Here is a 13930-nt window from a genome sequence, read left to right as displayed (position 1 = left end):
AGGTGACCTGGGACTTAATTCCCAGTGACGGGATAGTACGTCATATGCGATCGGCCGCACTCACGGGGGGAGCGCGGCCGATCGAGGCCGGGTGTCAGCTGACTATCGCAGCTGACATCCGGCACTATGTACCAGGAGCGGTCACGGACCGCCCCTGGCACATTAACCCCCGGCAAACTGCGATCAAACATGATCGCAGTGTTCCAGCGGTACAGGGAAGCATCGTGCAGGGAGGGGGCTCCCTGCGTGCTTCCCTGAGACGATCGGTACAAGGCGATGTGCTCACCTTGTACCGAGCATCTCCTCCCTGCAGGCCCCGGATCCAAAATGGCCGCGGGGCTATTTCCGGGTCCTGCAGGGAAGTGGCTTACCAAGTGCCTGCTCAGAGCAGGCGCTGGTAAGCTAGGAGCGCTGCATGTCAGATCGCTGATCTGACACAGTGCTCTGCAAAGTGTCAGATCAGCGATCTGTCACTATACAGTGATGTCCCCCCTGGGACAAGGTAAATAAGTAAAAAAAAAAAATTTTAAATGTGTAAAAAAAAAAAAACAAAAAAAAAAACAACATAAATATATTGTTCCCATATATACATTTCTTTATCTAAATAAAAAAATAAATAAAAGTACACATATTTAGTAACACCGCGTCCGTAACGACCCGACCTATAAAACTGTCCCACTAGTTAACCCCTTCAGTGAACACCGAAAAAAAAAAGAGGCAAAAAACAACGCTTTATTATCATACCGCCGAACAAAAAGTGGAATAACACGCGATCAAAAAGACGGATATAAATATCCATGGTACCGCTGAAAACGTCATCTTGTCCCGCAAAAAAAGAGCTGCCATACAGCATCATCAGCAAAAAAATTAAAAAGTTATAGTCCTCAGAATAAAGCGATGCAAAAATAATTACACTGTGTTCCAAATTATTATGCAAATAATATTTCCTCATATTTTCTCTAAATTACCTATCTGAATTGCAGTCATTGTTATTTTCCAGTCATCTACTATTCTAGTATAATTGCAATGTTTTGGAACAAACTGCCTATGAAAACAGTATCTTTTTAAAAAAAATAAACACTCAAAATACATGTTCCAAATTATTATGCACAGCAGAGTTTTCAACCTTTTTTTTTATTTTGAACAAAAAAAATGGTCAATTGTGAAGTTATAAGCATTATCAGCTTATTACAAAATGAAATCAAACAGTTTTCAAGTGAAAATTTTATTCTAGGTGATGTTACATTTGCACATAGGACCCCTTGTTCGAAAGAAGCTTCTGAACTCTCTCGGATTGAATTTGTCAGTTTTTGGATAGTCTCTGCTTCAATTGCTTTGCATGTGGACAGAATACCCTCCCAGAGCTGTTGCTTAGATGTGTACTGCCTCCCGCCATCATAGACACTCCTTGTGATGATGCTCCAGAGGATCTCAATGGGGTTGAGGTCAGGGGAAGATGGTGGCCACACCATAAGTTTGTCCTCTTTCATGCCCATAGCAGCCAGAGATGCAGATGTGTTTTTTGCAGCATGAGACGGTGCATTATCATGCATGAAAATGATCTTGCTGTGGAAAGCACGGTTCTTCCTCTTGAACCATCGCAGGAAGTGTTATTTTAGAAACTCCACATAGATTATGGAGTTTTATCTTTACCCCTTCAGGGATCATAAAGGGGCAGACAATCTCTCTCAACATGATTCCAGCCCAAAACATTACTCCACCTCCTCCTTGTTGGCGCCTTAGCCGTGTTTTCATGGGGTGTCCATCAACCAGCCATCCTCCACTCCATCCATCTGGACCATCGAGTGTTGCACGGCACTGATCGGTGAACAAAACAGTTTGGAAGTCAGTCTTCATGTATCGTTTGGCCCACTGGAGCCGTTTCTGCTTGTGTGCAGTGGATAGAGGTGGTCGACAGTATGGCTTACGCACAGCTGCAAACCTCTGAAGGACCCTGCATCTTGTTGTTCTGGGGACGTTGGAGGCACCAGCAGCTTCAAAAACTTGTCTGCTGCTATGACAAGGCATTTTTGCAGCTGCTTACGCATAACCTTACGCAATTGCCTGTTGGAAAGAGTCCTCAATTTTTCCTTATCAGCACGCACACGTGTGTGCTGGGAATCAGCTACATACTTCTTGATTGTGCGATGATCACGAGGAAGTGTCTTGGCAAGGTTGATTGTAGTCATGCCTTGACCTAAATACTCCACAATTTGTTGCTTCGCAGCAGCCGACACATCCTTTTTCCTTCCCATTTTGGCAAAAAATGTAGGCTGCTTAATAATGTGGAACAGTCTTCTTAAGTAGTCTTGCCTTTATTTGGACACACCTGCCAAACTAATTTGCACAGGTATCTGCAATTGTTTCAGTGATATAAAGAGCCCTGACACACATCACCATCAATGAGTTTAAATGACAAACAAATAAATTCTAACCTTATCAGTCCTAAACTCTTTGTGCATAATAATTTGGAACACAGTGTATTTTTTCTATAAAATAGTTTTTATCGTATAAAAGCGCCAAAACATAAAAAATTATGTAAATGAGGTATCGCTGTAATCGTACTGACCCGAAGAATAAAACTGCTTTATCCATTTTACCAAACGTGGAACGGTATAAACGCCCCTCCCCCCCCAAAAGAAATTCATGAATAGCTGGTTTTTGGTCATTCTGCCTCACAAAAATCGGAATAAAAAGCGATCAAAAAATGTCACATGCCCAAAAATGGTACCAATCAACTCGTCCCGCAAAAAACAAGACCTCACATGACTCTGTGGACCGAAATATGGAAAAATTATAGGTCTCAAAATGTGGTAACGCAAAAAATATTTTTTTGCAATAAAAAGCGTCTTTTAGTGTGTGACAGCTGCCAATCATAAAAATCTGCTAAAAAACCCGCTATAAAAGTAAATCAAACCCCCCTTTATCACCCCCTTAGTTAGGGAAACATATCAAATTTAAAAAATGCATTTATTTCCATTTTCCTATTAGGGTTAGGGCTAGGGTTAGGGTTAGGGCTAGGGTTAGGGTTGGGGCTAAAGTTAGGGTTAGGGTTGGGGCTAAAGTTAGAGTTAGGGTTTGGGCAAAAGTTAGGGTTAGGGTTTGGATTACATTTATGGTTGGGATTAGGGTTAGGGGTGTGTCAGGGTTACGGGTGTGGTTAGGGTATGGTTGGGAGTAGGGTTAGGGGTGTGTTTGGGATAGGGTTTCAGTTAGAATTGGGGGTTTCCACTGTTTAGGCACATCAGGGCTCTCGAAACGAGACATGGCGTCCTATCTCAATTCCAGCCAATTCTGCGTTGAAAAAGTAAAACAGTGCTCCTTCCCTTCCGAGCTCTCCCGTGCACCAAAACAGGGGTTTACCCTAACATATGGGGTATCAGCATACTCAGGACAAATTGGACAACAACAATTGGGGTCCAATTTCTCTTGTTACCCTTGGGAAAATAAAAATTTGGAGAGCTAAAAAAACATTTTTGCGGAAAAAATAATAATTTTTATTTTCACGACTGCGTTATAAACTGTAGTGAAACACTTGGGGGTTCAAAGTTCTCACAGCACATCTAGATAAGTTCCTTGGGGGGGTCTAGTTTCCAATATGGGGTCAATTGTGGGGGGTTTCTACTGTTTAGGTGCATCAGGGGCTCTGCAAATGCAACGTGATGCCTGCAGACCAATCCATCTAAGTCTGCATTCCAAATGGTGCTCCTTCCCTTCCGAGCTCTGCCATGCGCCCAAATGGTGGTTCCCCCCACATATGGGGTATCAGCGTACTCAGGACAAATTGGATAACAACTTTTGTGGTCGAATGTCTCCTTTTACCCTTGGGAAAATACAAAACTGGGGGCTAAAAATAATTTAAAAAAAAAAAGAATTTTTATTTTCACGGCCCTGCGTTATAAACTGTAGCGAAACACTTGGGGGTTCAAAGCTGTCAAAACACATCTAGATAAGTTCCTTAGGGGGTCTACTTTCCAAAATGGTGTCACTTGTGGGGGGTTTCAATGTTTAGGCACATCAGGGGCTCTCCAAACGTGACATGGTGTCCCATCTCAATTCCAGTCAATTTTGCATTGAAAAGTCAAAGGGCGCTCCTTCCCTTCTGAGCTCTGCCATGCGCCCAAACAGTGGTTTACCCCCACATATGGGGTATCAGCGTACTCAGGACAAATGGCACAACATCTTTTGGAGTCCAATTTTTTCTCTTACTGTTGGGAAAATAAAAAATTGGGGGCGAAAAGATCATATTTGTGAAAAAATATGATTTTTTATTTTGACGGCTCTGCATTATAAACTTCTGTGAAGCACTTGGTGGGTCAAAATGCTCACCACACATCTAGATAAGTTCCTTAGGGGGTCTACTTTCCAAAATGGTGTCACTTGTGGGGGGTTTCAATGTTTAGGCACATCAGGGGCTCTCCAAACGCAACATGGCGTCCCATCTCAATTCCAGTCAATTTTGCATTGAAAAGTCAAATGGCGCTCCTTCCCTTCCGAGCTCTGCCATGCACCCAAACAGTGGTTTACCCCCACATATGGGGTATCAGCGTACTCAGAACAAATTGTACAACAACTTTTGGGGTCCATTTTCTCCTGTTACCATTGGTAAAATAAAACAAATTGGAGCTGAAATAAATTTTTTGTGAAAAAAAGTTAAATGTTCATTTTTTTTTAAAACATTCCAAAAATTCCTGTAAAACACCTGAAGGGTTAATGAACTTATTGAATGTGGTTTTCAGCACCTTGAGGGGTGCAGGTTTTAGAATGGTGTCACACTTGGTTATTTTCTATCATATAGACCCCCTCAAAATGACTTCAAAAGTGATGTGGTCCCTAAAAAATATTGGTGTTGTAAAAATGAGAAATTGCTGGTTAACTTTTAACCCTTATAACTCCTTTACAAAAAAAAAATTTGGTTCCAAAATTGTGCTGATGTAAAGTAGACATGTGGGAAATGTTACTTATTAACTATTTTGTGTGACATATCTCTGTGATTTAAGGGCATAAAAATTCAAAGTTGGAAAATTGCTAAATTTTCAAAATTTTCGCCAAATTTCCATTTTTTTCACAAATAAACGCAGGTTATATCGAAGAAATGTTAACACTATCATGAAGTAAAATATGTCATGAGAAAACAATGTCAGAATCACTGGGATCTGTTGAAGCGTTCCAGAGTTATAACCTCATAAAGGGACAGTGGTCAGAATTGTAAAAATTGGCCCGGTCATTAACGTGCAAACCACCCTTGGGGCTTAAGGGGTTAAAAGGCAGCTGTAATCTGTCACCTTAGTGCCCTGGTAGTCCCTCTTTTCTTGAGCAATGGATTTTTAATGTTTTATAGCTTATATGATGAATTTGGGAGGCAGAGGAAGGAGAATAAGTGGAGAAAGGAGCATATTTTGCTTGAAAAGATCCCTGAGCAAATGGGGGCTCAGGGGTTGTAGAAATCTGTCAAATAGGGGTGTCAGGGGTGTTGGAAAAGATCCTTGGCCAAATGGGGAGCTGAGGGTTAGTAAAAAACATACCAGGCCAAATGGCGGCTCAGCGGTGGTAGAATAGATCCTTGGACAAATGGAGGCCCCAGGGGTGCTTGAAAAGATCCCTGAGGAAATGGGGGCTCAGGGGTTGTAGAAATTATCTCTAGCCAAATGGGGATCTCAGGGGTGTTGGAAAAGATTCCTCGCCAAATGGTCATGTCAAGGGTGGTGGCAAATTCATTAACCAATCATGCAGTGATTACGGTACAAGGATTAATGCAGATGGAAAGAATCAATTAGGCCAAAATCGTGAAATGCAAAATTTTTACCAGAAGGACTGCAAAAGTTGTTTGTAATGGAGCTGAAGGAGAGAAATGTAGCTTTATTTGTTTCTGACCACCTACATAAAAAATGAGGCGACTTTACAAATAGTCTTGACTAAAGAGATCTTTGTTTTAGGTATACAGCTCGTGTCTCCATGGTGACAGACTACAAACAAACCCTGTGTAGTCTGGTTATAGATTACGTGTTGTTTTTCTTCTTAATAATCTACAGACAGTAGAAGATGGGGCACATTAAAGATAAGGAATAAATTATGGCACCAGAACTCATTTTGTGTCATGAATGATTTGTGTAGTGTGTAGCAATATCTGAGCTGTGATCCTTTATACACTTAGACATGTGAAGATCTGCAGCAGAAGATTGTTAAGCTTAATAAACAAGTAGAGAAACAACTGGATCTGTATCAGGAAGCTGCGGCCAAGTCCTATAAGGCAGAAGAATTACTACAGGAACAGCAGGATTCCATGAAACATTTAAAGGGAAAGCTTGTGTCCGAGGAGATGATCAAAGATGGTTTCAACATGGAGAGAAAAAGGGTAAGGATCGTAAATAAGTAGCATGCTTGTTAACGTTAAACTTCTTCTTGCCACCCTACATCTCCAAATTTGAAACTTCGAGCATGTTCTGTTATGCAAAGCCTCTAAGAAAATGATGACTGCGGTAGTTGCTCAAAAGCTGAAGAGCTACAGACAAAAGGGTTTTCCAGATATGAGTTATCACCTAGCCACAGGAAAAATTATAACTATTAGACCGGTGGGGTCCAAATAATGAAACTTTGGACCCCCGTGTTTAACTGGGGCAGAGATCACTCATACTTCCTGACTGGACTCAAATGGGGTTCACAAGTCTACACCTGATATGGAGCACAACAGAGTTCAGCGGACCAAGGTGAAAAAAGCAGAGCCGGGAATACTGAGATGTGCATAGTTATACCTGGAATACCTATAGCGCTGTTGCCGGCACCCCTGCATAGTTCCCCTTCCCCCTCCATGCAGGGACGCTGGCATACTCATCGCCCGGCAGCGTGATGTGGTTCCCGGCGTGCTCCCTGTCTCCAGCTGTGTGCGTTCCCAGGGGCAGTGCGCACATAGTGGCTGGAAGTCATTTAGTATTAGTGAGGACCTGAATAAGGACCAGTTATCTGTTAATTCACAATGCCCTAAAATGATATTTGAAAATAGGCTTTATAAAATATGGTGAACATGCTACCCAAACCCATTCACCTACACAAGGGGTGGCCAACACTCCACAAAATATGTGAACATACTGATCATATAGTCATTACACTATATTAAATCAAGAAGTTCCTTTATATTGTTTAATTAAAAAAATAACCTTTATTTAGACACATTAAAATACATGCAAAAAATTAAAATAGTGCCTCAAACCAAATACAGATAACCACGGAGGTCAGCTGAAGCATATACACATAAATACCCAGGGAGAAATAAATGGGATTACAGATTCTTTTGCTACTGCTAAAAAGGTGTAGGGTACTGGCTATAATTTTTTAAGATTGTGTTCACATCATATCCTCACCTATAAATTCAAAGTCAAAAGAGGATATCACCTTTAAAGGGAAGGTGCCATCCAAAAAAAATTTTTTACAGAAATTGTAAAAATGTAAAGAATTAATGTTTACATTTTCTTAAAAATTATTATCATTTGTTTATAATTTAGTAAAATATGAAAAATATTTTGAAAAGTTTTGGAATTTCCACTTTTAAACACTAGGGGGAGCAGCTGCTGAAATTTCAGAAAAACCTCATGTACAACAAGCTCACATTACAGCACTGCAGTAATTATGGGCGGAGTCTGCTGACGTGTGTGATGTCTCCTCTCCTTCCCTTCTGGGTGTCTGCTAAGGGATAAGAGGATGATATTCAGGAACCCAGTGAGCAGCCATTTTGTTGGTGACTGCAGAGTAAGGCTGCCGTCACACTAGCAGTATTTGGTCAGTATTTTACCTCAGTATTTGTAGCCAAAACCAGGAGTGGAACAATTAGAGGAGAAGTATAACAGACACATCTGCACCACTTCAGCATTTATCACCCACTCCTGGTCTTGGCTTACAAATACTGAGGTAAAATACTGACCAAATACTGAATGTGTGACGGCAGCCTTAGGCTACTTGCACACTAGCGTTGTTGGCTGTACGTCGCAATGCGTCGTTCAGGAGATAAAACACATCCTGCAAAACACATCCTGCAAAGTTGTCTGCAGGATGTGTTTTTTCCCCATAGACTAACATTACCAACGCATTGCGACGTATTGCCACACGTCGCAACCACCGTGCGACGGTTGAGTCGTGTTTTGGCGGACCACCGCCACAAAAAAAATTACATGTAACTTTTTTTTGTGCGTCGAGTCCGCCATTTTCGACCGTGCATGCGCAGCCGAAACTCCGCCCCCTCCTCCCCGGACCTTACAATGGGGCAGCGGAAGCGTGGTAAGACTACATCCGCTACCACGTCGGGCATTTCTTTCACAGCATGCGTCGGTACGTCGGCCCGACACACTGCGACGGGCCCGTACTGACGCTAGTGTGAAAGCAGCCTTACACTGACAAGTAGACAGTCACCGAGGATGGCAGCCAGCAAGGATTCTGAGAGATATGTGGTGGAGGGAGCAGGGTGACCGCAGCGCAGAGTATTTCAGGAGAGCAGTGTGCTGGTCTATGGGGGCCCCCTGTTTGGTGCGCGGAGCAGCCAGGGATTGTACATAGAACGCTGTCTTTTATACACATGGATGGACCGTCTGCTCCACAGAAATCCAGGAAACATTTCTGCGGATTGATGGCCTGTTCTGATCCAGACTTTGCATGCTAAGACCCCATTCCCCTCCTCAGATCCTGTCTTCTCCATCCTGTCCTGGTGATGTGTGAAAGTGAGACGACAGGCGAAGTACGGGGTGACGCTGGGAAGGAAATGTAGCCATATAGTAACGATAAAAATGAGACCCCTCTCTTCAGCAGCCTGACCAGCCCTGACTGCACCTAACTGGAGGTCATGCTGCCCCCTCTATTACCCCAGACCCGCGAGCAGGTGCTCAGCCAGAACCACCATAGAATGGGTCCGCTTTCTGAAGATAATACTGCCATAGTGTTCTCACATAATACTGCCATATAGCTCACACATAATACCGCCATATAGATCACACACAATACCATCAAATAGATCACACACAATACTGTCATACAGTTCTCACATACCACCATATAGAGCACACATAATACAGCCATATGGATCACACACAATACCATCATACAGTTCTCACATACCACCATATAGATCACACATAATACTGCCAGTGTTCTCACATAATACCACCATATAGATCACACATAATACCGCCAGTGTTCTCACATACCGCCATATAGATCACACATAATACCGCCAGTGTTCTCACATAATACCACCATATAGATCACACATAATACCGCCAGTGTTCTCACATAATACCACCATATAGATCACACATAATACCGCCAGTGTTCTCACATACCGCCATATAGATCACACATAATACTGCCAGTGTTCTCACATAATACCACCATATAGATCACACATAATACCGCCAGTGTTCTCACATACCGCCATATAGATCACACATAATACTGCCAGTGTTCTCACATAATACCACCATATAGATCACACACAATACCACCGTATAATTCTCACAATACTGATCAAGCATAATCACCACCATACAGATCACATAATACCGTCATATAGATCTCACATAATGCCATAATACAGCATGACCCCTGCAGCTCCTGTTATCGCATGCATTGAGTTGTGTGTGTAATGGGGAAAGATATGCAGGGGGGAGAGGAGTGCCTGAGAGGATTAGATACACGGTTCACCAGACAGTATCACACAGGATAGGATTAGATACATGGCTCGGCAGTCAGTATCACACAGGAGAGGATTAGATACACGGCTCAGCAGTCAGTATCACACAGGAGAGGATTAGATACACGGCTCAGCAGTCAGTATCACACAGGAGAGGATTAGATACACGGCTCAGCAGTCAGTATCACACAGGAGAGGATTAGATACACGGCTCAGCAGTCAGTATCACACAGGAGAGGATTAGATACACGGCTCAGCAGTCAGTATCACACAGGAGAGGATTAGATACACGGCTCAGCAGTCAGTATCACACAGGAGAGGATTAGATGCACGGCTCAGCACAGTATCACACAGGAGAGGATTAGATACACGGCTCAGCAGTCAGTATCACACAGGATAGGATTAGATACACGGCTCAGCAGACAGTATCACAGGATAGGATTAGATACACGGCTCAGCAGTCAGTATCACACAGGATAAGATTAGATACACAGCTCAGCAGACAGTATCACAGGATAGGATTAGATACACGGCTCAGTAGTCAGTATCACACAGGATAAGATTAGATACACAGCTCAGAAGACAGTATCACACAGGAGAGGATTAGATACACGGCTCAGCAGTCAGTATCACACAGGAGAGGATTAGATACACGGCTCAGCAGTCAGTATCACACAGGATAGAATTAGATGCATGGCTCAGCATAGTATCACAGTATAGGATTAGATGCATGGCTCAGCAGACAGTATCACACAGTATAGGATTAGATACACGGCTCAGCATAGTATCACACAGGAGAGGATTAGATACACGGCTCAGCAGTCAGTATCACACAGGATAGAATTAGATGCATGGCTCAGCATAGTATCACAGTATAAAATTAGATGCATGGCTCAGCAGACAGTATCACACAGTATAGGATTAGATACATGGCTCAGCATAGTATCACAGTATAGGATTAGATGCATGGCTCAGCAGACAGTATCACACAGTATAGGATTAGATACACGGCTCAGCATAGTATCACACAGGAGAGGATTAGGTACAGGGCACAGCAGACAGTATCATACAGGAGAGGATTAGGTACATGGCACAGCAGACTATCATACAGGAGAGGATTAGATACATGGCTCAGCACAGTGTAGTGATAGATACACGGTCTGATGTCCTTGATCAGTGGCTGCAGTGAGAGGCAGGGTCGGGTCGGGTCGGAGCAGCACAGAGATTCTCCCCCTCCCCCCCCCTGTTACCTCTCTGCAGCTCCTGATAGAGGACATCAGACCCCAGCACTTCACCCTCTCTAGCGATTCTAGAGATTGAGCCAGGGCACCAGGCAGCAGAGGACAGGGAACGGCCGACTGCTGACAGTGTGAGAGGAGAGGCAGCTGGAGCTGCCCCTCCAACAGCACAGCTCTCAGTCACAGTGGAGCTCACACACTGTGGGCTGAAGAAACATGGCGCCGACCTCCTGCCTCTGCTGTGATGTGGAGACAGCCCAGGGGGCGTGGCCAGATCAGAGCAGGAGATAACGCGGTCGGCTCCCGACTGCTGAGTCCTATGCACAGGGCTGCCGTAAATGCAGAGTGTAAATGTCGTGCTGGGACTCTTACACTCCTGCAAAGCAAAATGGCGGCGCCCAGTGGCTGCAAAAATTATTAATAATAAAAAAGATATTAAGGTTAAAAAAAATAATTTTGTATTAAAGATAATTGTTTATATAAACAATCATTTTTAATACAAAAACAAAATTGCGGCACCTTTCCTTTAAATACAAAGTAAAGGATGAAGCAGCATGTACAGTATCTAAAGTGCAAATGCATGAAAGATGCAACATCCGTATCATATTTCAAATAGAATCATTAATCATCACCTATAAATTCAAAGTCAAAGGAGATTATATACCCTTTAAGTACAACATAACGGATATAACAGCATATATCTAAAGTGCAAATGCATGAAAGGTGCAACATCCATCACATAAAGAATGGAACCATGAGTACAACGATAACGGAGCTCCAAAATGTCACCGCATTGCCAGCTACCATACGTACATCTTTATTATTGATTACCAAGAGCAAAGTTAACATCCCATGTCAATACATATTACCTGGGTCTGTGTCTGCTTCACATGTGCAGTGCCGAGTGACACGCTGCACCTCCAAACCCTGATGTGCGTTTCGCGAGTGCTTCTTCTGGGGGGCGTGTCTGTGGGTGGGCATCATAGGATTTATAGCCTCAAGTGGCCAATAGAGTTATAATGGGGAGAAGTTGATTCCTGCGCTTCATATAATGACAGCGCATGCTGCTTCGCGGTAAGTATAGAGTACAGTCCAGAAAGAGAAAAAAGAAAAAAAATGACTGCAGTGCGACTATCTCATAGCGATAATACCTATGTTGGGCATCTAAAGAACTAACCCATCACGCAATCCATAAAAATTCCCTGGAATTAACTCATGTTCATCACCTAATGACTGTGCGTGCCGCTATATCCTAACAGTAACCATGGAACCCAGCACCAACAAAAAAGAAAACATAATAACTGTTCATGCGGATGTATCACAGTGAAAAGCTCTGAAGGTACAGAAGGACCTCAAAAAGCCACATCCAGGGAAAACATGACTTAATACACCTATGACCATATAATATCTTCAAAATTTACAAGAAGAAAAAAACTAAATAAACATAATACACATATTGGAAAATATGGGTCTGTGGCCGGATGAGGTGAGGAAGAAAAATTATTTTGCTACACAGCCCTTCTAGAAAATTAAAAACGGCACTGCAATATAATATAATGAGAAAGGGATCTTGATCATATTCCAAAAGTGTAGCCACCTCAATGCTAACTTGCAACGGTGTTGTGGTCTGGTTGGGACAGAAGCACCCAATAGGGCAATACTGCAAATGGGAGAGGTGAGAGTGATGCTCACCTGGAGTGGTCATGTATGGACACAAAACCTATAAGAGCATTAGAATCCTCAGCTGCAGCCCAGTGGCTGGAGAAAAAGTTCTTCCAGTCCCGCACAGAAACGCGTTGGTATAATGAAAACATTAATTTTATACCATTGAGGATTCATTGTTTCTGCAAGCGAAGCCCAGGTACTCTGACCTGAACTTGTAATGTGGACACATATCTTCACCTCGTTAATGGGGTTGTTTCAACTTCTTAAATGGGTAACAATCAACTTTGCAATTTACAACTTAATAAAAATCCTCTCCATTCTAAAAAAATGAAGCCATTATTAATTTTATAATTTACTGCTGGTTGGCAAGATTACGGCCACCTCTGCAGGCTATCAGTGATTTGTTCAAAGGCAAGGAGCGTGCACTTACAAGCTGTTTGATATACTGCTTGCAAGCACTGCTCTGAAGTTGATCTAGTGATCTAGCCAGCTTCAGTGCCCCTGTGCGCCTCCAATGCTACAGGGCAATGCCGCCTCTGGTAGCAGCATCACCGTTCAGAGCCGCCGTGGTGTGATCATACTGCTTGTCTGAACGGTCAATCTTCAGGAGTGCACTGTCTCCAGCAAACAGGAAATAAGGAGGAAGGGAAGCGGTGTGCTCCTGAAGAAAGAAGATTAGACAACCCCTTTAAATATGCGGAAAAGTTTTTTAATCACCATTTTTGAAAAATGGCACAAACTACTCCTCATTTCTTACGTTTTTGCCCTTTTAGTAGAAATTGGTTTAAGAACTATTTTCCCAGTCATAGACTGTATCATCTTTCAGGATTAGTCTGTCTGGTTGACACCTGCATTTTGAGATGGCATAACACTTAAGAAAATAGGTTTTTAGAAACACATAATATGAGAGAGGTTAGATAATAATTATACTACTTCTCCATGCTGTTAATACACGTGAAATGTGTGTACAGCTGTATCCTGGGATGTTCTGCTCTACAATAAATCACTACATTTGTGATATTTTTGTTTCTATTAACCAAATGCAGTCTGTTTTAATGTATAGTATACTGCTAATATTGAACATTAGAGATTTTCACAGGAAATCTTCTATACTTACTATACAGCACTATACAAGTAGGATATTCCACTCCTATAGGGCCGACACTAAGGGGAGCTTGGCACAGAACCACCAGGAGGCAGGAGAATGGAGTGATTAAGTCCGAGTGGTGACCCTTTTCCGGCCTGTGTTGGTGATGTGGGTGGGAGAATAGAGTGATCCGGGTTCTTGTACTTGCATACAAGAGCCTTAAAGGGGTGATATATTGTGCTCTCCAGGCCTTTGAGCGTGCAGAAC

The 13930-nt window shown here is 42.7% G+C and overlaps 1 protein-coding gene across 1 annotated transcript in view; it reads left to right on the top strand.

Moving 5' to 3' along the window:
* The window catches only part of LOC143776535 (coiled-coil domain-containing protein 170-like), a 119260-nt gene that overhangs the window by 96665 nt on the left and 8665 nt on the right, over window positions 1-13930 (top strand). The window contains exon 9 of the mRNA XM_077265997.1: window positions 6155-6355. Coding sequence (XP_077122112.1) covers window positions 6155-6355 — 201 coding nt within the window. The remainder of the gene's footprint in view (window positions 1-6154; window positions 6356-13930) is intronic.

Source organism: Ranitomeya variabilis, chromosome 1, assembly GCF_051348905.1.
Source record: "Ranitomeya variabilis isolate aRanVar5 chromosome 1, aRanVar5.hap1, whole genome shotgun sequence".
Lineage (NCBI taxonomy): Eukaryota > Metazoa > Chordata > Amphibia > Anura > Dendrobatidae > Ranitomeya > Ranitomeya variabilis.
Note: the sequence above shows the minus strand (reverse complement) of the source record. Positions and strands in the feature narration are given on the sequence as shown.